The sequence below is a fragment of the Myxine glutinosa genome, chromosome 1, assembly GCF_964187855.1.
Source record: "Myxine glutinosa chromosome 1, kmMyxGlut1.1, whole genome shotgun sequence".
NCBI classification, from domain to species: Eukaryota; Metazoa; Chordata; class Myxini; order Myxiniformes; family Myxinidae; genus Myxine; species Myxine glutinosa.
Genome location: NC_136261.1, coordinates 447,380,859 through 447,407,389, shown reverse-complemented (window position 1 = coordinate 447,407,389; position 26,531 = coordinate 447,380,859). Strand labels below are relative to the sequence as shown.

Below are 26,531 nucleotides of genomic sequence, written 5' to 3'. Positions count from 1 at the left end.
ATTGGACATCGTTCTAGTGATCGCTGGAGCGAATCAACTTCGTCTTGAAGCCGGGAATAAGAGACATTGGGGAATGTTCTGGTTACGCTCACTTGGAGCACAGTGAGTTACTTTATACTAGCTGATGGTACCATCATAAGATATACATTGATTGTACTTTTGATTGCTATTATTGTTGTACTGTTATTCTTGTGTGATTTTTAATACAATATTTGTTTGTTGGTAACAATTGGTGTGGTTTCACCATTGATTCTTGGACACAGAATAACACATTTTTCTGCCGTGACTCCTCTCGGGGCTCGGAGGTACACCGTGACCAGGGGGTTGGGAAGAGCACGTAACAAAACACATAAACGCTCCTACCCAGACAATCGGCCTAACTTAATTTACATCGAGGTGGGTTCTTCTTCTTCGTGACACTTGGAGCATGCCAATCTCCACATTCTGAACTTTCTTTAAGGTATTTAAGGTATTTCTTCATTTACACCCCCCCCCCCCCCCTCCCCCACAACGTAACAATATGAATGCGAATAGAAGGAGAGCGAGAAGCCGTCCGAGGAAAACATGGAATGAGTTGCTGAGAGATTATTTAAGAGTTAAAGGACTAACAAGAGGGCTGGCAACGGATCGTGCAGCCTGGAAAGCAGGTGAATGACGGCTTACACATGCAAGCATGGAAACAGCCATAAAATGATGACGATGATGATTATGATGATATCATCTGGGCCTAATACCAATCGCAGGATCGAGGGTTTATAACCTTCTTCTTCCTTCATTTAGGTTAAAGACACAGACACAAGTAGGCGCTGGATAAGAGGGGGGTGTGGTAGGGATAGAGCATACTGGGTTGAGTGCAGAAGAATTATCACTCCGATATAATTTTTGATCATGGAAACAGTAGCATCCAATAGTCGGGTGGGGGAAGTCACAAGTGAAGCAGAAAGGTGGTGACACAGATTTAGAGAATGCAGATGAGGGCTTTAAGGAGATTAAAGAGTGGCAGGAATGGATGGCATCACCGGAAAGCCAATCAGGAACAACAAGCACGACTGCGTACATACAGGACTTTACAAAGACACCAAAAAAGGAAGTTGAAGAGAAAGACGAGCCTGATTTGTACTCGGAAAGACAGTCAGCTCAAGAAGTGATAAAAGGATTTGTCAAACTCACCTGTTCCAATTTTTGTGCAGCTTTCTGGATGATTTCGCCAGAGAGGGTCCGATGGTCCTTCAATACATTTTTATTGATATCTGCAAAATTAAATTGGAATCAAAACAAGCATATGCTAGTGATTAAAGATACAATGACACAATAACAGGAGATTGAACAAGCGAGAACACCATGTACTGACCAATCCCTTTAATAGGGACACAAACACCTGACTTTACCTGCACGTTTAACAGGAATCTTCTTCTGGCTCATAATCAGAACGTATTGAACAACTTCATTGATCTGGGAAGGGAAGTAAAAATCTTTTAAACAAGTGAGAAGCGAACGACATTCGTCCAATCGCATGTACAGTCATGGCCAAAAATATTTGCTCCCTTGCATTTTTTTCAAATAAGGCACCATTTCTTCCAGAAAATTGTTGGAATTTAAAAATCTATTGGTACCCACATATGTATTTCTTTGGTTTACAGTGGAATGAAACAAAAAAGCTGAAAAAATTCCGAAATCTCAGCTTATTCCACACAGAAATCCTAAAATGGCCCGGACAATATTATTGGCACCTTTTAGAAGTTGTTAGAAATAATTAGATTTCAAGCAGGTGATTCTCCTTTACTTTGTAATTGAACTCACCTGTGTAAAGTTACAGGTGCCTGCAATATAAATAAATAGCACCGCAAAGCGGGCGTAACCCCTCGGCCCATGCATGGTGAAAGGAAGCATTGATGATAATTTGTTATTTGAAGCGAAGTTGTCTACAGAGTAGGATTTTGCAGTGAAGAAATTTTCGCCCATGAACTCATTTCGTGCCCATGAACTTTCCTCTCCTCAACCCCAACACACACTGCAAAAATGGATTTAATCGGACAAGCCGTTCTGCTCGAAATTGACGGAAACCAATTTCAAGATGGCTGCCGTGGCGGCCATATTGAATATCGCAGCGCGCCCATTTTCGAAAGGCACCTTCCTCTACCTAACCCCAACACACTCTGCAAAAATGGATTTAATCGGACAAGCCGTTCTGCTCGAAATTGACGGAAACCAATTTCAAGATGGCTGCCGTGGCGGCCATATTGAATATCGCAGCACGCCCATTTTCGAAAGGCACCTTCCTCTACCTAACCCCAACACACTCTGCAAACATGGATTTAATCGGACAAGCCGTTCTGCTCGAAATTGACGGAAACCAATTTCAAGATGGCTACCGTGGTGGCCATATTGAAAATCACAACGCGCCCATTTTCGAAAGGAACCTTCCTCGACGCAACCCCAACACACACTGCAAAAATGGATTTCATCGGACAAACCATTCTGCTCGAAATTGACGGAAACGAATTTCAAGATGGCTGCCATGGCGGCCATATTGAAAATCGCCTGCACCCCTGAACCTTCCTCTACTCAACCCCAACACACACTGCAAACATGGATTTAATCGGACAAGCCGTTCCGCTCGAAAATGACGGAAACCAATTTCAAGATGGCTAGCGTAGTGGCCATTGCCGTGGTGGCGCTGAATTAATGCCAGGGGGGTTGACTCAGCCTGCCATCCTTCCGAGGTCGGAAAATTGAGTACCAGTTCACTGGTAATTCCCTGTGTGTCGCAAGAGGCGACCAAAAAGGTTGGCAGCAGGAAGGGCATCTGGCCATAAAACATTGCTTCAAAAAAAAGGGGACCACGGTGCCTGAAAAAGGCCAACCCCTGCTCCGTGGGGAAAAATGGCCTATAAAAGGTGGGTTTTTTTTTTGGTTTTTTGCGTGACGGCCATATTTAAAATCGCAATGCGCCCATTTTCGAAAGGAACCTTCCTCTACTCAACCCTAACACACTGCACAAATGGATTTAATGTGACAAGCCGTTCTGCTCGAAATTGAGGGAAACCAATTTCAAGATGGCTGCAGTGGCGGCCATATTGAAAATTGCAGCACGCACATTTTCGAAACGAACCTTCCTCTACTCAACCCCAACACACACTGCAAAAATGGATTTAACGGTTAATGCCGTTCCGCTTGAAATTGACGGAAACCAATTTCAAGATGGCTGCCATGGCGGCCATATTGAAAATCGCAGCATGCCCATGAACCTTCCTCCACTCAACCCCAACACACACTGCAAAAATGGATTTAATCAGACAAGCCGTTCTGCTCGAAATTGACGGAAACCAATTTCAAGATGGCTGCCGTGGCGGCCATATTGAAAATCGCAGCGCAGCCATTTTTGAAAGAAACCGTCTACTCAACCCCAACACACACTGCAAAAATGGATTTAATCAGACAAGCCTTTCTCCTTGAAATTGACGGAAACCAAAAGTTGACGGACGACGCCGTGACGACAATACCCCTTAGCCCAATTTGGGCTGAGGGGTGAAAATCACTCATTCAACGAGTTTGAATGCACAAAAGGAGTCATTCTGCTGTTTTTTGTCTCTGTGTTTACCGCAATGAGCATGGAGAAAAGAAAGAAAACCAGAGAATTGTCTGAGGAGGGCAGACAGAAGATTGTAGCCAAGCATGGACAATCTCAAGGCTACAAGTCCATCTCCAGAGACCTTGATGTTCCTGTGTCCACCCTACGCAATGTTATCAGGAAGTTTAAGGCCCATGGCAATATAGCCAACCTCCCTGGACGTGGCCGCAAGAGCAAACTTGATCGAAGATTGCAGCGAAGGATTGTTTGAATCGTGGAGAAAGCACCTTAATCAACTGCCAAAAAGATTCAAGCTGACCTTCAGACACAAGGTACGACAGTTTCAACTCACACCATCCTTCCCCAACTCAATGAAAGGGGGTTCTATGGGAGGAGACCCAGGAGGACCCCACTGCTGAGAGTGAGGTATAAGAAAACCCGACTGGAGTTTTTCAAAAACACACCTGAATAAGCCAAAATCATTCTGTGGTAATGTCCTGTGGACAGCTGAGACCATATTAGAGCTTTTTTGTAAAGCACAATAAAAAATCATCTCTATGGTTACAGAAAACAAAACGAAGCCTTCAAAGAAAAGAACACCTTCCCTCCAGTCAAGCATGGAGGAGGTTCAGTGATGTTTTGGGGTTGTTGTGCTGCCTCTGGCACTAAGTGCCTTGAATGTGTCCATGGCATCATGAAATCAGGAGATTAACAAGGCATTTTGGAGTGCAATGTTCAACCCAGCATCAGAAAGCTGGGTCTCCGTCGAAGGGCATGGGTCTTGCAGCAGGACATTGACCCCAAACACACTTCAAAAAGCACCCAGGAATGGTTCAAGACAAAACGCTGGACTGTTCTAAAGTGACCAGCAATGAGTCCAGATCTAACAACCCGAACAACCTACGTCACCAATGTATCAAAACTAGAAAGCATCTCAAAATGCAAAGCATATCCGCCTTGTACATAAACTGAACATGACTGAAACAAGTACAGATACATTCAAAGTACACCGCCCCCATGCCAAATCCGCAGCTCAATGGAATTCTGTTCCCCCCTCTGGGCCGGTGCTCCTGCCTCACACCGAGCTCGGCTTCACGCTGTTGAAATCAAAGTTTAGAATCATTGGAATCTCCTGCGATGAAGCTAACTCCGAGGGCCTTTCACTCATTCACCGCAGGCAGGTTGGTGGTCTTTCTCTCTTCTACAGACTCCTCTCCAGCCTTGCTCCCCCAGCTCTCTCTGTGCTCTGTCCCCCAAATATTCCTACAGGTATCACAAGATCTGCCAGCAACCCTCTTATGGTTAAACTGCCAAAATATAGGCTCTCTGCTCACCTTCACTCTTTCATTCCCCTTTTCTCCTGCCTATGGAACAAACTCCCCTACTTCCTTCAATCTCACTCCTCCCTCCAGGTCTTTAAAACAGCTGTTCACCACCATCTCTTATCTTCCCCCATCCAAAACCTTGATCTTTTCTACCCCTGCTAATTCACCCCAGATACACGTTTTTGAAATTCCAACTTCGTTCGTGGAAGTCCTTGCAGTGTCCATATGTTTTGTACCCCTCCCACCTCCCCCCAAGCCCTCTCCCTCCCACAGTTCTCTTGATGTCCCTGCTCTCAAATGTTGTGTTTGTGTCCTTCCCCCTCTCCCCATCTTGTCTACCGCTCCCCCTTATTTTGTGTTTTAAGTGTCGGTTTGACTTTTTGTGATTAATGTTAGCTCTTTCACGAGCCTTGATCTTGTATACAAAAATAATAATAATAATAATAATAATGTTACGGATCTGTCGCCGGCCTTCTCCCCTTATCAAGGGGGGATTAATCCCCTTGTCTTTACTGACCTGGCGCGACCCGAGACCTATTATGTCCCTTCCGGACAGCGCCAAATAGGGTTTCGGGACCAAATTCGCTCGTACCAAAGTACTAGCGCTGCCCTGGAAGCGAGGAAATAAGCCTCACATGAACCACGTGTGATGGTAATACGCCGAGCGGTTTGCGTACACGTGATCCGCGCAGTTATAATTAATGGACCCCGATTCAAGCAGTTTTACTCGTGCCACGCTTCGTCAATGGAGAAATCACAAAGACGATCGAATAAGGAAGAAAGAAAGAACAGATAGATTTAATTATTATGGCACGTATATACAGTACAGGATGAAGAGACACAGAGCAGCTTAGACAGTCTTAATTATCCCAGGGACAACGGGCCTGTCTCACTCACACTCACACGGGGTATTGCAGATGAGCAGGTGTTCCCCACGCGCCGCGGTGGTCGTCCAGGATCGGCCCCGTCCGGCTCTCCACGGTCCCCGGCACGTCCCGCGAAAAAAGAGGTAGGCGAAGGCAGGAACTCGTATCGTGTCGCTCAAACAAACGGGTAATCTCGGGGCAAACGGTAGAGGGTGGACTTAGCACGGCTGGCGGTTATTCAGCCGCGTTCACTCGCTTGCCCTGATTGGTAGCTCATGCTTACCGTCATCGCCTCTGATGCTCTGCCTCGACTCCGCCCCGACCTCAACGCCGGCCCCACCCTTTTCGGCCTACCTCGTGTTAACTCGACTAGTGAGCGAGCAAAGGGCAGCAAAATGGACTGCGCCTACCGAGGCAGGATGGTTTTCCGGAGTAGGACCTATTCTCCTGTCTTTACACAACAAGGATTAACATTGGAAGGGGCCTACTCTCACATATACTAAGACATAACTATACTACAAATGAGGCTACATGTTGCACGTGTGACTATCTATGGGGGACAAACCTTTAACCTTTATTAAGCTCACTTTACACATCTCAAAACCGTAGCAATAATAATAATAACTAGCCGAAACCCGTGGAACATCCACGGAAGGGAGGATGTGGTGTATGGATAGAGTGTACCATTATGGATGGCATAGGGGATTTGCTTGTCCGAGTAAGAGTTAGGAAGAAAGATGAGAATGAAGAGTGCGTATATGAACAACGATCGCCGACACCGGCACAAATGCATGCTCTGGATTGTCCACTCAGTGGACAGCTTGCTTTTGCCTTCGCCTGTCCAATCAGCGGACGGCTTGCTTCGCCTTCGCCCAGCAGACGCCAATATGATGGCGTCGTAAGATGGCGTCGTATCGGCAGTTAATCGCATGCTTTTGGGCCCCAACGCCGGCTAATTCAGATTTTTCGAGTATGTCTGTACGTGATAAACAAAGAGCGCGGTTCGTAGATCATAAATCCATTCGTGCCGTGGGCATCGGGTCACTGAGTGCGGCGTAAAAGGGATAACAAAGTCGAGTCCTTACGCTATTATTATATAGATAATAATAATAATAATAATAATAATAATAATTAAATATCCTCCAGCGCGGCATTGCCGGAGCGCCTCTGGCGCCCGGCAATACCGCCTTGCAGCTCATAGAGACTGTATTTGGGAGGGAGATTGTTACGTACTCCTCCCCAAACCCCGGTCACGATGTACCTCCGAGTCCCGAGAGGAGTCACGGCAGAAAGATGTGTTATTCTGTATGCCAAGGATCAATGGTGAAACCACACCAATTGTTACTAACAAACAAGTATTGTATTAAGGTCACACAAGAATAACGGTACAGTAACAATATTAATCAAAAGTACAATCATATATACAGTAATACCCCGGCCTACGTCATTAATTGGTTCCATAAGCCGTGACGTAACTCGGTTTTTGACGTAAACCGGGCGTAATGCCTTTTAGCTCTTTCACGAGCCTCGATCTTGTATACAAAAAAAAGAAGAAAAAAAAAGCCTTTAAAATGCCTTAAAATGAAGACAAACACCGTAAAACTAGAGTAAATAACTCGCGAAAGTATATAACTATCGCTAAACCTTAAAGAACACTAAAAACACATTTTGGTCATATTTTTTAATGAGTAATGAACACAATTAATAAATGAATTTGTAAAGAATAATAAATAAAATTAATAAGATTATGTTATTCACCTTAAACATGGTGTCTCTTCTGAACCCAAACACACATTTTAGCAGTCAGCCGGTGGCGCTTTTTCAGTGACGTATGCGAGAATACCTTCCCCATCATGAATGATGGTCGATACCGTCGACCGTGGCAGCCCTAAGGCATAGACCTTATCGCAAATCGGTAAATATCAACAGAGGGCGCTCCACCGCAAAGCATGATGGGATCGAAAAGGGGGCAAAGGTAAACACGAACCCAGAAGAGGAAGCGTCTGTCTACGATCGACGCTGTGTTTACGGAAAGGAAGATGGCTAATGTGAAAGAAATTCAGCGTTTTTTGGCATTAAAATGCAGTGATTTAAAGAAATATTTGAGGGAAAGGGGGGTTCCCATTGGAGAAGAGAAACAACCTGCTTATGCAAGAACAGTTCCTGAATGTTGAAACCTCGATCGGCCATACAAATATCGCCGGGCTGCAACTTGTCTACAATGTTCGTCATCTTTACAATTTTTTTGTCCGACGTGTTTCCTCCTGTCGGTTTGGAAGTGTATGAAATTGTTCCGCTAGGTGTAATACCAACAAGGCACTTGAGAATAGGTCTTGACTTATATTGGCTGTACACTTGCGAACAAAACTTGGGAGACGGTGCTTTGTCCTAATCCAAAGGGAAATGTGAGGTCCTCGTCGCGAAGATTAAGCCGAAGCTTCATGAGTGTCATGAGTAGTTGATCCTCTAAATATTGAGATCGCTGAACTCCGAGTTTTGTAGTATTGTTTATTTGCCAGGTCTTGTCTTCCATTGATAATTTCCCCTTATAATAATGAAGGTTCTGTGCATGAGGGGATACTTCTGCTAATAACCACTTAAACAGGTCATAACTAGGTAAACCTGTATAAAGTTTCACAAGTTCATCACAGTTTGCTATGTCCGAAACAGTAAGCTTCTTGTTACATACTGCAATGGCGGCTTTCAGTTTTGCGACGGTGTCCTTGGCTTGCAAATACTGGCTCATGAGCTGATCACAGTTCACAGTTAATTTGTCACAGTAAAAAAAGTCCTAAAAGTAGTTTAAAGTGGTCAGGATCACGTAGTGTGTCAATGCAAACAAGCAGTCTGTCAAAGTGACAGAGACCGCCGGCGGCGCTATTGCCCCTTTCCGATCCCATGACGCATTGCGGTTCCAATTCGCGATAAAGTCTATGCGCTATCACCGACACTTTTTCACCTTTTTCATACCTTTTAATCAGATTTAACTTATCTTCCATCGTAACCACATTACGCTTGGAAACACTAGCATTATCCTTCTTAGGACACATGGCTAACACAGACACAGTAAAGGAATACTGTACGTCGCCTCTGTTTTGAATGAGAACCAGCAGTTGCGCACTGTACGTACATTTTAATATATTTTTAATGTGCTTTTTATAGTATTTTAAATTGTTTTTTAGCTTCTTTTATTGTTAACTTATGTACTATTTTATTTATTTTAAATATATTTTTAAGGGAAAAAAATTTTTTGCACGTCCGTAGGAGTGACGTAAAGTCGCACATAATGACGTTCGCTGAACTGAAATTTACTCGAGAAGAGTGGCGTAAAGTCGGATTTGACGTAGGTCAAAATGGCGTAAAACGGGGTATGACTGTATTCCTATGATGGTACCATCAGGTTCGTACAATATAACTCACTGTGCTCCAAGTGAGCGAAAAGAAGAACATTCCCAATGTCTCTATTCCGGCATCAAGCCAAAGTCGATCCGCTCCAGTAATCGTCAGAACGATGTCTAATCGAGACCAGAATCCCGTTCGGATGACAGTCACAGTCCCGCTGCCAAAGCTGCGCCAAGGTGCCCTCAAGGCGACTGGGAAATCACACCCTTGGGTATGGACGTTCCACGGCTCCCACTCGGCGAACCACAGATTTCCCACTCAAAAGCCACGTTACACACACACACCAGATTAACGTCTGAATGCGGTGAAAATGGTTGAAGCGAAGTGAAAAACCTTGAGCGAAGCGCAAATCCTGCGCAAGGCAAAAATGGCCGACGGCCCGTTCTCGTGGCGTAACAGCACTCTGATGATCCTCTCCGGCATCAACCGCAAAACCTGTCACGCAGGTTTATCTGTCACAGCGATGACAACTCTGTTGCAGGAATCCCTTTCCCGGGAAACCCAAAGTTTACTCTTCACCCTCGTTCGCCAATCGTTCGCTCCAGACCTCAAAGCAGCTCGGCTTCTTGTCCGACTCACTTGCTCCGCCTTTTCTTCCTCCTCTTCCTCTTCATCGTCGTCCGGTTCCGGTTTCATTTAAAACTAACTTTTTTACCTTTTGAAAATAGTAATCTCTATTTCCCTCAAACGACAACAATTATAGTACATGGAATCAAAAATGTTTACAGTGGATGAAAACCACCACAACGGAAGTGACGAATCCGTAACAGAGACGTGCACAATATTTGATTGATTAATTGCATAATTAAAATCAATAAATGATGGTCATAAAATATTTTCTTAATCAATTGGCTAATGGCATAACTAAACCACAAGGGCTTCATCCAAAGATGTAACTTTTAGAAATTTAATTAAATAAGTCATCAATAAAAAAAAATAATTTATTAATAAATAAATAATTAATCGATGAATTGATTAATCAATAAATCAAAAATACCCTTTACAGATAAATCACTTGGTCATTGTCTTGTCCAAATATCAGCTTCCTTGCTCAAGGATGTGGAGATCCTTCCTTGCTCAAGGAGCCTGAGATATTGGCCAGATGAGAAAGAAAATAAATAAATGATTAATAATTAAAATAAATAAATAAGAATAGTAAAAAAAATTAAATAATCAATCAATTGCCAAATAGAATACATAAACCACCACCATTTCATCCGAATCTGTAACTTAAAAAAAAATGTATGTCATTAATCGAATAATTAAATAATTAATCGATTAATTGATTAATCAATAAATCAAAAATAGCCTTGACAGCCAAATCACTTGGTCATTGGCATGTCCAAATATCAGCTTCCTAACTAAAAAGGTGCCTGAGATAATGGCCAGAAGAGAAAGGAAAGGTATAAGCATTTAATTGAATAGAATAATTTAATTGAATTGAATAAAGCAGAATAGACCCTGGTGTTGGGCTAGCGGCTAGGGTGCCAGCTTAGGATCCTAGGATCCTGGGTTCGAATCCCAGTCGATCGCTGAATTAACGCCAGGGGGGTTGACTCAACCTGTCATCCTTCCGAGGTCGGCTAATTGAGTACCAGTTCACTGGTAATTCCCTGTTTGTCGTTAAAGGCGGCAAAAAGGGTTGGCGTCAGGAAGGGCATCCGGCCGTAAAACATTGCTTCAAAAAGGGGACCAAAAAAAAACAACAACAACCACGGTTCCCGAAAAAGGCCAACCCCCGCTTTGCGGGGAAAAATGGCCTCTAAAGGTGGTTATTTTTATTTATTATAATGAATGAATGATCGTTTTAAGGCCATTTTCCCCGCTAGATCGGGGGTTAGCCTTGCGGGCCCCATGACAATCATGGTTCCCTGTTTTGAGGCAATGTTTTATGGCCGGATGCCCTTCCTGACGCCAACCCTTAGTTGCACTCTTATGATGCGCAGGGATACGGTGTACCTATTCTAAACCGGGGTACACACCGTGATCATTCATCCCAGCAAGCTGGTACTCAATTTGCCGACCTCGGAAGGATGACAGGCTGAGTCAACCCCCTGGTGTTAATTTAGCGATCGACCGGGATTCGAACCCAGGATCCTGGGATCCCAAGCCGGCACCCTAACCGCTAAGCCAACACCATTTAATTAATAACATTTAATCAATTAATAACATCAACATTTAAACAACATTTAATTAATAGCTAATAATTAAATAACTCATCAATTAATTGATTAATCAAAAAACAAAATTACTTGCTCACTATTGTGCCGAAATTTCAGCCTCCCAGCTCAAAGGATGGCTGAGATATCGCCCGGACAAACAAACAAGAAAGCAAGAAAACAAACAAACAACCAGAGTGAAAACTGAGTACTCCCTTTCAGTGTGCGTCACTGCCGAGCCCCTTTCGGTGCCCGGCAATGACGTTATGCAGCGCCTGGAGATGGCATAGGAAAGGTGCGGTGTACAACAGCAAAAAAAAAAGTGCACATTTTATTAATTATTTTTCAACATATTCTCATCACGGTTTATTGAAAATTTGATGACAAAAGGTCAAATCCATACGAAAGAAAGCATTCGTCTGTCTGTGTCTCCATGTCTCTCAGAGATGCTGAACGGATCTTCGTTAAGCTTTCAGAGGTTCATCAGTGAGTGCCAGGAAGTGATTAGGCAAAAAATATATATATATATTTTTTTTTTTGTAGTTTTTGGAGTTTTTTCACCCCTCAGCCCAAATTGGACACTGCAAAAATGGATTTAATCGGACAAGCCGTTCTCCTTGAAATTGACGGAAACCAAAAGTTGACTGACGCCCTCCAGGATGCCCGCCCGGACGATGCCCGTGACCAGGGGCGCCGCCAGGGATTTTGGGCCCCATGAAAAGATATCACAATGGGCCCCTATGAAGCATGTGCGCACATTTTTACCTAATGTTCTCGTAATTTTTGGGGCCCCTGTCAGTGCAGGGCCCTTGGAATCATCCTAACTTTCCCCCCCCCTTACGGCACCGCTGCCCGTGACGACAATTCCCCTCAGCCCAATTTGGGCGTCCTGGAGGGCGTCCGTCAACTTTTGGTTTCCGTCAATTTCAAGAACAGCTTGTCCGATTAAATCCATTTTTGCAGTGTGTTGGTGTTGAGTAGAGGAAGGTTCCTTTCGAAAATGGGCGCGCTGCGATTTTCAATATGGCCGCCACGGCAGCCATCCGGGCGTCCGTCAACTTTTGGTTTCCGTCCATTCCGAGCAGAACGGCTCGTCCGATTAAATCCATTTTTGCAGTGTGTGTTGGGGTTGAGTAGAGGAAGGTTCGTTTCGAAAATGGGTGCGCTGCAATTTTCAATATGGCCACCATGGCAGCCATCTTGAAATTGGTTTCTGTCAATTTCGAGCAGAACGGCTTGTCAGATTAAATCGGTGCAGTATGTGTTGGGGTTGAGTAGAGGAAGGTTCCTTTCGAAAATGGGCTCGCTACGATTTTGAATATGGCCACCACGGTAGCCATCTTGAAATTGGTTTCCGTCAATTTCTAACAGAACGGCTTGTCAGATTAAATCCATGTTTGCAGTGTGTGTTGGGGTTGAGTTGAGGAAGGTTCATGGGCGCGCTGCGATTTTCAATATGGCCGCCACGGCAGCCATCTTGAAATTGGTTTCCGTCAATTTCAAGCAGAACGCAGGCCTGCGGATTTCACGGAAACGATCGTTACCGGTAACGTGTCGGTAACGTGATAGCAAAAACACGGAACCGAAAGTACGTTTCCCATTGCAGAAAGGCAGTGCAAGGCAAAAAGTTGTAGCATTTACCTTCACGTGTGATTTTCAGCTAACTATTTTAGAAGTTGAGATTTATTTCCAACAAAATTAGGCCGGGAAAGCTCAAATCTCAAAGTACATGTATATGTTACCTGAAAGTAGAGGGGCCAACCGTTTTCAATGATTTCGGCAAGACGAACATGCAATTCGGTCAAAAAAATCTGTATTGAAATTTATATTTGAAGTCCTACTTTGATATTATACTGTTGCGAATATGGAATTTGGCCTCCATATCCGCTTGTAAATATTCCCCTATTTTCTCCAATACTCCCCAACTTTCCCCAATCCCCCATTCCCTAGTCCCATTGCATGTAAATAACAATCAGTAGAGCCGACCTTCCCCTTATTCCCCCATTAAATGTCGTGCCCAGGTCCACCGCACCACACGTAGACAACTTTCGGACATCTTCCTAGTTATTCTTATTCTATGTCAGTTAAGGCCTCGTCTCCATTAATTATGACTCTTCGTTGCACCAGAATGTGATTATATGGCATCAGTAGTGAGTTTAGGACCTTTCCCATACCTCCTTCCATCTTCTTCCCCAACAATTACAACAACAACAGAGGAGATGGCGGCGGAGCGGGGGAGGATGCGTCCTCACACCGGCTCGATTAGCGCCATAGACCATGCGCTCCACGGGGTTACCACGAAGGGGCTCCTTGTCAGCTCCTCGTCAAGGGCGGAGCCTGGTAAACCCCCCGCATGCACCCAATGAGAAGCAACGTGCCGATTCCACGAGGCGGAGCTAACGAGCCGAGGGCGTGTCACTCCCCGCCGGATATACGCGGCCCCGCGCCGGATGTGACGTGAGATGCGCCCCCAGCTTGAGACGACAAGACGCCACCTCGAGCGCTGTGAAACCTCCTGCATCTACTGGACCGTACAGTACCCTGTCCTTGAGCCAAGAGTGCACCTTGAGCCATCGATTCTGCCTTTCCTAGCCATCAATCCCCGTGTGAGTCAGTTTTTGTCCTGTTTATCTGTCGTCTGTCGGGGCTAGTATAAGACCGTGTTTAAGTGCCTGTCTTTCTATGCTGTCCCTCTTGTAGTTGTAATCTAACCTTCCGCCTTAATATAACCTCCTCCGGAGGTCTTGAGAACTGAACCCCTGGTGTCGTATTGTGTTATTGTAATCCAGCCGGGTGTCTTCTTTTTCTTATTGAGCCAGCATCGCGCGACTTCGTCAACGTCGAGTATAGTCGGGTAATTTGTGCGGACACGACGGCCATTCCGCTCGGCCCACTTTAACATCAAAGTCGTGTCTGTAACAATACGTTTGATGTTACTTAAAGTTTACAGGACACGATTTTAAATACGAACTTTTTCACGTTGTTCCGATGTATTATATGGACATGGGACTTGCGGAACATCGCACAGTTTGCAATACAATCCATTTATTGTCCTATGACCTTCAAGTTGTTACACCAAAACTTATGGAAGTTGTACTATGTTATTAAACTGTTCAGTTTGACTTGAAATAAGTATTTTGTTTTGATTTGTTTCTCTCTAATTCTGTGGTGGAGAAATTCTGAAAAGCTGTATCATAAACCTAATAATAAGGGAGAATCAACTAGTATGTACAGTAGTAGTAAGTACAGTGCTAGACGCAGAGGGGTTCTCAAATTGTGCAGACCGAACAGAGGAGGGGGAGGGGGGGGGTAGATTCGTTGTTGGTTTACATAATAGTTGAAGCATTAACGGTGTCTGTTGTCGTCTTGCGTTACAACTCATGAGGCAGAAAATATTGTGAAAGTCAGTTCTAAAAAAAATGGAGAATCATCATATAACTTAAAATAATAATAAATTTTTATTTCATAAGGGTATACACAATCAAATTGACAGAATTTGCTCTTCTCTGATAATAAACATCAACCTCAATAATGAACATGCGTTAATTACATTGCATACATGTAAATGACAGGATTTATTATTGGAGACTACATTTTTAATTTTGTATTACAAATGTTTTGCTTTACAAATTATAAAGGAAAAAAATCGTTTACCAATAGGTTTGGGCACGGACCCGGAATTTTGTTTCCCATCGGTTCCCATAAACTTAAATCACGGAACCGAAAAACAGTTACCGATGAGATCTGAAATCCCCAGGCCTGAGAACGGCTTGTCCGATTAAATCCATTTTTGCAGTGTGTGTTGGGGTTGAGTAGAGGAAGGTTCCTTTCGAAAATGGGCACGTTGCGATTTTCAATATGGCCGCCACGGCAGCCATCTTGAAATTGGTTTCCACCATGCATGGGCTGAGGGGTTACGCCCGCTTTGCGGTGCTATTTATTTAAATGTCTATCGTGCCTCAGCCTTTGTGACGATGTGAAAGGTAACATTAAATGATCACAGACCCATTCCTTGGTAGGTGTAGTCTGCAAGGAAGGATTTTAAGCTCCCACAAAAAAAAATTACATTTTTTTTTCATTTCTTCAAAACAACACGAAACACCGGGTATCCCTGCTAGTAAATAAAGAAACGAGGAAGAGGTTACAAAACATGGCGGTCTCGCACTATGTGGTGGATAGGCTAATAATGCCGATTTGTACTTCCTGTGACTTTACCATTTGGCATTTTGACAAATTATTAATTAGTCTTCTCAATATTCTCATAATAATGTATTGTTGAAAATTTGATAATAAAAGCTCAAATGGTAAAAAAAACAAAAAAAAAACGGTTTGACCTGGACAGACAGCAGACACAATTACAAAACCCCGTCTCCCGCTGTGTGGGGGATGCGCTAAAACACAAGACAATCAATGTGTGACTCAACTTCCATGTGATACGAGTACTTCATGGAAAATGACTTTTTAAAGGTGAGGTTTACTACTTCTTCTTACTCTCCTCCTCTTCCCTTTATAAGGGGTGAGGTCCGATGGCACCAAGCCACTGCCCTGCCTTCACCATGGTCCTCTTCAACTCCCCTCTATCCTCAGCTAACTCTCCACACTCCAACCACCTCCACCTTACTGATATCACTCCTTACACAATCCTCACATGTCAACTGCAGCCTTCATTTCCTCCGACCTTGCTCCCTCAACGTATCCACTCCCTTTGCCATTCGCTCTTCCCCCATCCACACCAAATCTCCAGCTCATCTCAGCCGCCATTTCATCAATCTCCCCATCAAGCTCATCTGCACACCAATCTCCTCCCTCAGTTCATCCATTCTCCTTCGATCCACCCTCTTCACTCCCACAATCCTCCTCACCCAGTTGTTCTCGCAAACCTCAAGCCTCTGTTGCTGTCTCTCTGTCAGTGCGACAGTCTCCAGACCGGAAAGGTAGGCCAGCGTTACACACGACAACAGAACCTTTTCTTTCAATCTCCTTGAAATCTTTCCATCTGCCATTACTCCCTCGACCCTCCTCCACGCATTTGCACACACGTGAATCCTCCTCCACACCTTTGACGCTGACTTACCATCCATGGCCACTGTTCCCCTCAGATACACAAACCTATTTCCTTGTCTGATCTCCTTCCCCTCTAACCTGATATTCATTTATTTTCTCTGCTGCCCGACCCAAATCATCTCCATCTTCTCCAAGCTCATTTTCAGCCCACGTTTCTCAAATGCCTCCCTCCACTCCCCACAGTACTCCTCCCTTCGTTCCCTTGTACATCCCTTCCACCAACCTAACTTCTGCTTCTGGCACTCCCATCCATCTCAGTCTTACCATCACCATGTTTCTCGGGACAGTGCCGTAGGCTTTCTCCAGATCCACAAATCCCAATGCCATTTCACCTTGCACCTCCATCCTCTTCTCCTCCAGCTGTCTCGGTGTGGACATCCCATTTGTTGTTCCCCTCCACCTTGCTCTTCTTCAATCTCCTTGTCAGCACTCTTCCTTTATCCTCCCGTCCAGAACCCTCTCCAGCACCTTCATGGCATGAGGAAGTAGTCTAATGTTTCCCCCGGATCTTGAACATCATCGCTCTTCCCTTTCCATTTCAGCACAATTAACCCTGTCCTCCAATCCTCCGGAATAAAACCATCCCTCCTACATACAGTCACGTGAAAAAGTAAGTACACCCCAAGTAAAGTTTTGACTTTTTCAACATATTTCAACATGCAGTTATTTGATCTTCATTTCAACAATATTGATAGATAAAGGTGATATAATATAACAAATATCATGAAACATTTACATTTTGTAGTCCATTGTATAATTTAAATAAACATAAATGCAAATTTCACGTGTGGAAAAAGTAAGTACACCTTTTTTTTTGTTTTTTTTGTTTTTTGTATACAAGATCGAGACTCGTGAAAGAGCGAACATTAATCACACAGAAAGACAAACCGACACATAAAACATATAACATAGCGAGCGGTAGACAAGATGGGGAGAGAGGGGGAAGGACACAAACACAACATTTGAGAGCAGGGACCGAGAGACATGGAGACATCGAGAGATCTGAGAGAGGGCGAGGGCTTTGGGGGGGGGGGGGGCGTGGGAAGGGGGCGGTGGGAGAGGTATAAAACATATGGACACTGCCAGGACTTCCAGGAAAGAAGTTGGAATTTCAAACAAGGTGGATCTGGGGTGAATTAGCGGGGGTAGAAAAGATCAAGGTTTTGGATGGGGGAAGATAAGAGATGGTGGTGAACAGCTGTTTTAAAGACCTGGAGGGAGGAGTGGGATTGAAGGGAGTGAGGGAGTTTGTTCCAGAGGCGGGAGAAAAGAGGAATGAAAGAGTGAAGGTGAGCAGAGAGCCGAGATTTCGGCAGTTTAACCATCAGAGGGTTGCTGGCAGATCTTGTGCGACCTGTAGGAATATTTGGGGGACAGAGCACAGAGAGAGCTGGGGGTGCAAGGCCGAAGAGGAGTCGGTAGAAGACAGAAAGACCACCTACCTGCCTGCGGTGAATGAGTGAAAGGCCCTCAGAGATAGCTTCATCGCGGGAGATTCCAATAATTCTGAAAGCTTTGGTTTCAACAGCGTGAAGCCGAGCTAGGTGTGAGGCAGGAGCACCGGCCCATAGGGGAGAACAGTATTCCATTGAGCTGCGGATGAAAGCCTTTTATGTGGTGAGGAGCTCAGGTGTGCCGAGGAAGGACTTCGCACGACGGAGGATGCCCAGTCGGCGACTGGCTTTGGAGGCCAGCTTGGAAATGTGGTTTTTCCAAGAAAGATCATGGCAGATAGTGAGACCCAAAATCTTGAGCGACAGAACTTCTTGGAGAGGATTGTTGAGAAAGTAGATGGGAGGGTTGTCCAGTCGATCTTTTCGGAGAGACATAGTAAGAGTGTGAGATTTGTCAGGATTGAAAGACATGTTCCACTTGTTTGACCAGTCTGTGATTTTGTCCAGGTCTTCAGAGAGTGAGGAGGCAGCAGACTGCCGATCTGAGGGAAGAGGAATGGAGCGGCAGAGAGTGGAGTCTTCAGCAAAGAGATAGAGAGGATTTTCGAGAGAGTCAGAGAGATCATTGATGAAGACCAGAAAAAGCACGGGGCCCAGAACACTGCCTTGGGGAACTCCAGCCTGAACAGGAAGAGGAGATGAGAGAAACCCATTCAGGGCCACACGTTGACGACGACTAGAGAGGAAGTCCGCCAGCCATGCGTGGAGATTTCCATGGATACCAAAGGAGGAGAGTTTGGTGAGCAGAGCGGGGTGCCAGACCGTGTCGAAGGCACGTGATATGTCGAGGGAGACAGCTCTAATTTCCTGTTTGGCATTGAGGACCTCCATCCATTGTTGAGACAGCAGAAGCAGCATGTCCAGAGTAGAGTGACCTGGTCTGAAACCAAATTGATGATCAGAGATCAAGCCATTGGAGAAGAGGAAAGATTTCATATCCGAAGCAATGATGGATTCCATGACTTTGCTGATAATTGGGAGAAGGCTGATTGGTCTGTAGTTGCTAGGATCTGTTTTTGCACCTTTTTTGTGCAAAGCGGTGATGTTGGCTGATTTCCAAGCAGATGGCAGTTGACCTTGAGCAAAAGAGAGGGTGAAGAGAACAGAGAGAGGGTGAGATAGAGCAGCAGAGCAGGATTTTAGGACCCGTGGGCTGATGCCGTCGGGTCCAGTTGCAGAATCAGAGTCGAGGGTTGACAGAAACTTTTCCACCTTGTCAGGAGGAAAGGACACGGAGTCCAGGAGCAGCAGGGTACGACTGGGTATGGTATTGCTCTAATAGGTGGTATTGCCTCGTTTGGCAGAAACAACCTCAAGTAGGCGTTTCTTATAACTGTCTACCAGTCTCTGACATCGACTGGGATAATTTTTTGCCCACTCCTCCATGCAGAATTCTTTCAGCTGTGCGATGTTTGAGGGGTTTCTTGCATGCACAGCTCATTTCAAATCCCCCCACAACATCTCGATGTGATTTAGATCCGGGCTTTGACTTGGCCATTCCAGAACCTTCCATTTCTTTCTTTTCAGCCATTCCTTGGTGGATTTACTGGTATGTTTAGGGTATTGTCATGTTGCAAGGTCCACCTTCGGTTGAGCTTCAACTTTCCGACAGATGGCCTCACATTATCCTCAAGCACCCTCTGGTACAATGAAGAATTCATAGTGGATTATATGATGGTGAGCTGCCCAGGCCCTGATGCAGCAAAGCTGCCCCAAACCATAATATTTCCACCACCATGCTTTACAGTTGGTATCAGGTTCTTGTGGTCAAATGCTGTCTTTGGTTTTCGCCAAACATGTCTTCTGGTACTGTGGCCAAATAGCTCTACCTTTGACTCATGTCCAGAGCACATTGTTCCAGAAGTGCTGGTCTTTGCCTCGGTGTTCATTGGCAAATGTTAGTCTTGCCCTGATGTTCTTTCTGGACAACGAAGGTTTCCTACTGGCACACCTCCCATGTAGATCAAATTTGTCCAGCCTCTTTCTCATGGTAGACTCGTGCACTTTGACATCAACAGTGGCAAGAGCTACCTGTAGATCCCGTGATGACATTCTGGGGTTCTTAGAGACTTCTTTCAGCATCTTGAGGTCTGCTCTCGGGCTGAACTTGCTTGGGTGGCCTGGCCTGAACAAGTTGGCAGTTGTTTGGAATCTTCTACACTTGTAGATGATCTTCCGGACAGTCGAATGATTGATTTCAAATTGTTTGGAGATCTTTTTAAATCCCTTCCCAGACTCGTAGGCATCTATAACCTTCTTTCTGCAGGCCCCAGAGAGCTCTTTTGATCTAGGCATGGTGACGCCACACACTTCAAAAACAAAGAGCAAACCAAACTAAATGTCTGAGGTTTAAATAAGATAGGTTCCTCCAAGATCCTCTCTAACGATGTTCTAAGCATTTGCACCTGAGCTGGTGCACCTGATTGTAATTTTAGGTATTTGAAGTAGTGATAAATGTAGGGGTGTACTTACTTTTTCCACATGCAAAATTTGCATTTATGTTTATTTAAATTATACAATGGACTACAAAATGTAAATGTTTCATGATATTTGTTCTATTATATCACCATTATCTATCAATATTGTTGAAATGAAGATCAAATAGCTGTATGTTGAAATATGTTGAAAAAGTCAAAACTTTACTTGGGGTGTACTTACTTTTTCACGTGACTGTACATTCAACAGCCTCTTCTTCCAACTAGCTCTTCCATGAGCCTTGGCCTTTTTTAACTGACTCCAACTTCTCTTGCTGTAATTGCCATTGCTGTAAGCACCTCATCAATGCCTGGCCCTCTTTTCTTCTTCATCCTCTTTAATGCGGCTCACACATTCTCCTCCCTTTCCTCCACCTTCACCACCACCACCGCTTTGACCCTTTCACAACTGCTGTTTCTTCACGACAAACAAACCCAGTTCTGTTCTATGTTGTCCACTTTTTATGGCTTTCGCACTTTTGAAATAATGAACCAGCTATGGCCATCCCATTCTTCACTCCCAGCTCCACCAGCTCTTGACACTCTCTATCCCTCGTTCCCAATGCAAATTTAGCAACACAACCTTCTTCACCCGTATCCGGTACCCCCACATGCACGTTAAAGTACCCCACAATGCACCTCCATCTCAACTATTCCCATCATCCTCTCCCAGTGCGTCCCTGAACTCCTTCTCTGCCAGTTCTTCCTGTGCATGGCCCATAAACCGACTCACCTTCCTCTCCACATCCTTGGACACGAGGGGCGTGCTCGATGTCCGAGAGTCAGCGGTACGCTCCTATGGAAACACAAGGATGAAGATTGGTCATGAACTGAGAATCACCCGACTCCTCAGAAACAGCATCGAGTACTCAACATCAGCGATCCTCATTCCCGAGAAGCTTTGCGGACAAACTCCAATCACAAAAATATTTCAGGATAAACTCACGGGAACGCTACAGGGCAAACAAAAGGGGGGTGGAGCTCTAACATTCCTCCTGCACTCCATACCACGCCCTCCCCTCAAATTCCTCCCAACAATCCCCCATACATAATCCTCCTCTGTCGAACCCCCATTTCTCATATCTCCCCAAACTCTTCACAAGTCCTCCATCATTGCATCCAACTCTCCCCATTCTGCCTCCCTCCCAGATTTCCATTTCCCTTTCTTCCCTCCAGATTTGTCCATCCCCTCACTCCATCCCCTCGCTCCATCCCTTCACTCCATCCCCTCACTCCATCCCTTCACTCCATCCCTTCACTCCATCCCTTCACTCCATCCCCTCACTCCATCCCCTCACTCCATCCCTTCTCCTATCCCCTATTTATCCGTCCACTCAAAATTTCTCCCCCTTTCTTCCCTTGCCTATTTCTCCCCCTTCCCCAAATCCCTATTTATACCTCCGACCGCACCCCTCCGGTTCACAGTCGTGTAACTTGATAACTTGAACTTGATCACGCTGTACATCCCGCATGCACTCTTCTTCATCAAAGCCTTCAGGATAGGCCCAGGTTTGCGACACACCTATTTATCAAGGTACAGTATTTATGACATACCTGGCTGCGCTTTTGCCGTGAATTACTGCTCATCGTGATTCCAAACCGTCACTTTACACCAAACCTAACTCGAGCCCAATCAGAAACCACACTCGGAAAATAAAATAAAATGAACAAAGCCGTTTTACTCTGTACTGTATAGCGGTATCACACTGTATAGTGTACAGTATATAATTATTGCAACCCTTCGTCTCAAATTCGCTTTTAAATGTATTTTTGCTCTTTTTCTGTTAATAACATTTAATTTTGTGAAAATTGCTTCATACGTCTTTATAATATGAAGAAAGCATAATTTTTTAATATACACGTACCAGTGCAGCTAGTTAAAATGTAGTATATACACCCCAACGAGTTGTGTTACTTTCAGCGCTAAAATCGATTAAGGGGTTATAGGTGACTCAAGCTAACACATGAGGTTACTATTTATACTAATGTTAGCACATGAAGACGAACATACGAAACACAACATAAAACTGTTCGACGAGACAAACGCATCGAGAGCTTCAGGAAAGTGACGTCACTTCCCGAGCAACACTGCGCTCCAGCGAGCGACGTCACGTCGTCACAACATCGACACTACTTCCTCCCACGGACGTATATAAAAGCCTGGACCCGCAATGCGCCATTGCGCCTGCTGGGCTGAAGTCAGAGCGAGTCTGTCGGCGGCCATGTTTGTGTGACACTCGCTTGCAAACAAACCAACGTGATAACGTGGATGCATCGGTCAGGGAAGCATATTTTCTTCAAAATATTCACACGTTTGTTCATTTCGTCAAACATGGCGTCGAACTTGGCGACTGAAGAAGAAGAATATAATGTCGAATCTGTGAACTCGAGCATCAAACTTATCATATTCCATCTTTATCCATTTGAAAATCTGTTCCGAGAGAGATTCTCCTTTTCTAAGGTTGAATTGGAACACTTGGTCCGTCAGACCCTCATTGAGATCCGTGCTGGGTCGATGGACTCGGGTAATCGCGTTGGTGAGCGGGAAACCACCATTACTGGTTGTGTTAAATTTTAAAGTTAACACATCGACGGACTCGAGTCGAACATGACACAACTGGATGATTAACACGGATGATCAAGATTGAGGTAATTTCAGCTGATTATGCTGAGATAATAATTAATAAACTCGATCGCGACTCTCGGAAGATGAGGAAGACTAGAACGGCACTCAGCAGAGAGCATACCTCCGCCAGGTGAACAGTTTACGTTTTGTATCCCAGAGTTGACCAGAAAATCACAACGCAGAATCACATTTAATCAAAATCATCCGTCCACAACTTTTTGAAATATCCTGCTTTGTATCGTTTTTGTCCCTATCTCTGAATAGTGAAGAATCACTGATGAATTAAATAATTCTCATATCCGAAATCATATTCAGATCTTCACCAAAATCGAATCGAATCGTCCTTGTTAGACACCCAACCTGTCCACCAAATTTCGGCTGAATCCGTCCACAACTTTTTGAGATATGACCCATTTGTATAAATATACACACCCCCACAAACACATGCACACACACAGACACACACACACACACACACACATGCACATACAGACGCACACAGAGACACGAACACACACACATCCACACATGCACACACACACACACGCGCACACACACACACATCCACACATGCACACACACACACATACACATACACACACATGCACACACACCCACACATGCACACACACACACACACACACATGCACACACACATCCACACATGCACACACATACACACACACACATGCACACACCCACACCCATACGCACACACACACACGCACACACACACACACACACATGCACCCACATGCACACACACACACATGCACACACACACATGCACACACATGCACGCACACACACACACACACACACACACACGCTTCAACTTTCAGCAATAGATGCAACCTCGGAAACCGCTGAATGGAAAAAATTGAAACTTGGCACATTGTCAAGCACTCACAATGAGGAACAAAAGCATGATAATGATGACATCATAAGTGAAGTGGTATACCAGCCAAACATGTTTTAATAAAATTACTTATCCTAAAAATCTGAAATTGCATGCATAAGATCTATGACCCATTTGTATTGAAATGTTAAATTGCTTTTTCTTGTTCACAAACGGACAGACAGACAGACAGGGGTGAAAACATAACTTCCATCCACGTTTCGTAGCAGAGGTAATGAGAGGGAAGAAAAGAGATGGTGGTGAACAGCTGTTTTAATAAAAGATACGTCAATTTTACCACAAAAAAAACACACATAAACACATACACACATAAACACACACATACACACACACACACACACACACACACACACACACACAGACACAAAAACATTCACATACATAAACACACACACTCACACACATACACTCCCTCCATCCCCTCCCTCACAACTCAAACGGCCACACGGCTGACTCCGCACGTGAAAAAGCTGAATGCCTCAACTCTGTGTTTGCCTCCAAATCTTGTGTCCCAAACCCATCCCTCTCTGTACCCACCGTACCCAGTCGTACCCAGCTGCTCCTGGACTCCGTGCCCTTTCCTCCTGACAAGGTGGAAAAGTTTCTGTCAACCCTCGACTCTGATTCTGCAACTGGACCTGACGGCATCAGCCCACGGGTCCTAAAATCCTGTTCTTCCACTCTTTCTCTCCCTCTCTCTGTTCTCTTCACCCTGTCTTTTGCTCAAGGTCAACTGCCATCTGCTTGGAAATCTGCCAACATCACCGCTTTGCACAAAAAAGGTGCAAAAACAGATCCTAGCAACTACAGACCAATCAGCCTTCTCCCAATTATCAACAAAGTCATGGAATCCATCATTGCTTCAGATATGAAATCTTTCCTCTCCTCCAATGGCTTGATCTCTGATCATCAATTTTGTTTCAGACCAGGTCACTCGACTCTGGACATGCTGCTTCTGCTTTCTCAACAATGGATGGAGGTCCTCAATGCCAAACAGGAAATTAGAGCTGTCTCCCTTGACATATCACGTGCCTTCGATACGGTCTGGCACCCAGCTCTGCTCACCAAACTCTCCTGCTATGGTATCCATGGAAATCTCCACACATGGCTGGCGGACTTCCTCTCTGGTCGTAGTCAACGTGTGGCCCTGAATGAGTTTCTCTCATCTCCTCTTCCTGTTCAGGCTGGAGTTCCCCAAGGCAGTGTTCTGGGCCTTGTGCTTTTTCTGGTCTTCATCAATGATCTCTCTGACTCTCTTGAAAATCCTCTCCATCTCTTTGCTGATGACTCCACTCTCTGCCGCTCCATTCCTCATCCCTCAGATCGGCAGTCTGCAGCCTCCTCACTCTCTGCAGACCTGGACAAAATCACAGACTGGGCAAACAAGTGGAACATGTCTTTCAATCCTGATAAATCTCATACTCTTACGATGTCTCTCCGAAAAGACCGACTGGACAACCCTCCCATCCACTTTCTGAATAATCTTCTCCAAGAAGTTCTGTCACTCAAGCTTTTGGGTCTCACTATCTGCCATGATCTTTCCTGGGAAAACCACATTTCCAAGCTGGCCTCCAAAGCCAGTCGCCGACTGGGCATCCTCCGTTGTGCTAAGTCCTTCCTTGGCACACCTGAGCTCCTCACCACATACAAGGCTTTCATCCGCAGCTCAATGGAATACTGCTCTCCCCTCTGGGCTGGTGCCTCTGCCTCACACCTAGCTCGTCTTCACGCTGTTGAAACCAAAGCGTTCAGAATCATGGGAATCTCCCGCGATAAAGCTAACTCCGATGGTCTTTCACTAACTCACCGCAGGCAGGTTGGTGGTCTTTCTGTCTTCTACCGACTCCTATCTGGCCTTGCCCCCGCCCCCCCCCCCCCAGCTCTCTCTGGGCTCTGTCCCCCAAATATTCCTACAGGTCGCACAAGATCTGCTTGCAACCCTCTTATGGTTAAACTGCCAAAATCAAGACTCTCTGCTCACCTTCACTCCTTCATTCCTCTTTTCTCCCGCCTCTGGAACAAACTCCTTCACTCTCTTCAATCCCACTCCTCCCTCCAGGTCTTTAAAACGGCTGTTCACCACCATCTCTTATCTTCCCCCATCCAAAACCTTGATCTTTTCTACCCCCGCTAATTTCACCCCAAATCCACTTTTTTGAGGTGCCGACTTCTTTCCTGGAAGTCCTTGGTGTCCTTGCGTTTTATACCTATCCTGCCTCCCCCCAGGTCCTCTCCCTCCCACACATCTCCCGATGTCCCTGCTCTCAAATGTTGTGTTTGTGTGCTTCCTCCCCTTCTCTCCCCATCTTGTCGACCGCTCCCCTTTTTATATACTTTGTTTGCTTGTTTGTTTGATTTGTTTGTTTGATAAATGTTAGCTCTTTCACGAGCCTCGACTCTAAAAAAAAACATTAAAAAAACACACACACAACGTACACACAAACACAGAAAAACACATACACACATAAACACACACATAAACACACATACACACATAAACACACAAACACACACACACACACACACATACACATACACATATACACATATACACAGACACAAAAACATTCACATTCATAAACACACACATTCACACACATACACACGCATAAACACACACACACATACAAACACACCACACACACACACACACACACACACACACACACAC

At 44.9% G+C, this 26,531-nt stretch overlaps 1 protein-coding gene across 4 annotated transcripts in view; it reads right to left on the bottom strand.

The window, feature by feature from the left end:
- LOC137418798 (non-structural maintenance of chromosomes element 3 homolog) overlaps positions 1-22,079 on the bottom strand; it is a 92,224-nt gene extending 70,145 nt beyond the window's left edge. Inside the window, exons 1-4 of one of the 4 annotated variants that reach the window (XM_078770875.1) lie at positions 21,870-22,079; positions 21,049-21,111; positions 1,389-1,452; positions 1,171-1,250 (exon numbers count right to left, since the gene is read on the bottom strand). In XM_078770875.1, coding sequence (XP_078627001.1) covers positions 1,171-1,250; positions 1,389-1,452; positions 21,049-21,111; positions 21,870-21,902 — 240 coding nt within the window. In that variant the 5' untranslated portion in view covers positions 21,903-22,079. Of the gene's footprint in view, positions 1-1,170; positions 1,251-1,388; positions 1,453-21,048; positions 21,112-21,261; positions 21,836-21,869 lie in introns of those variants that run through there. The other 3 variants (XM_078770877.1, XM_078770874.1, XM_078770876.1) reach the window with 3 other exon arrangements.
- Between the last annotated feature and the right edge of the window lie 4,452 nt (positions 22,080-26,531).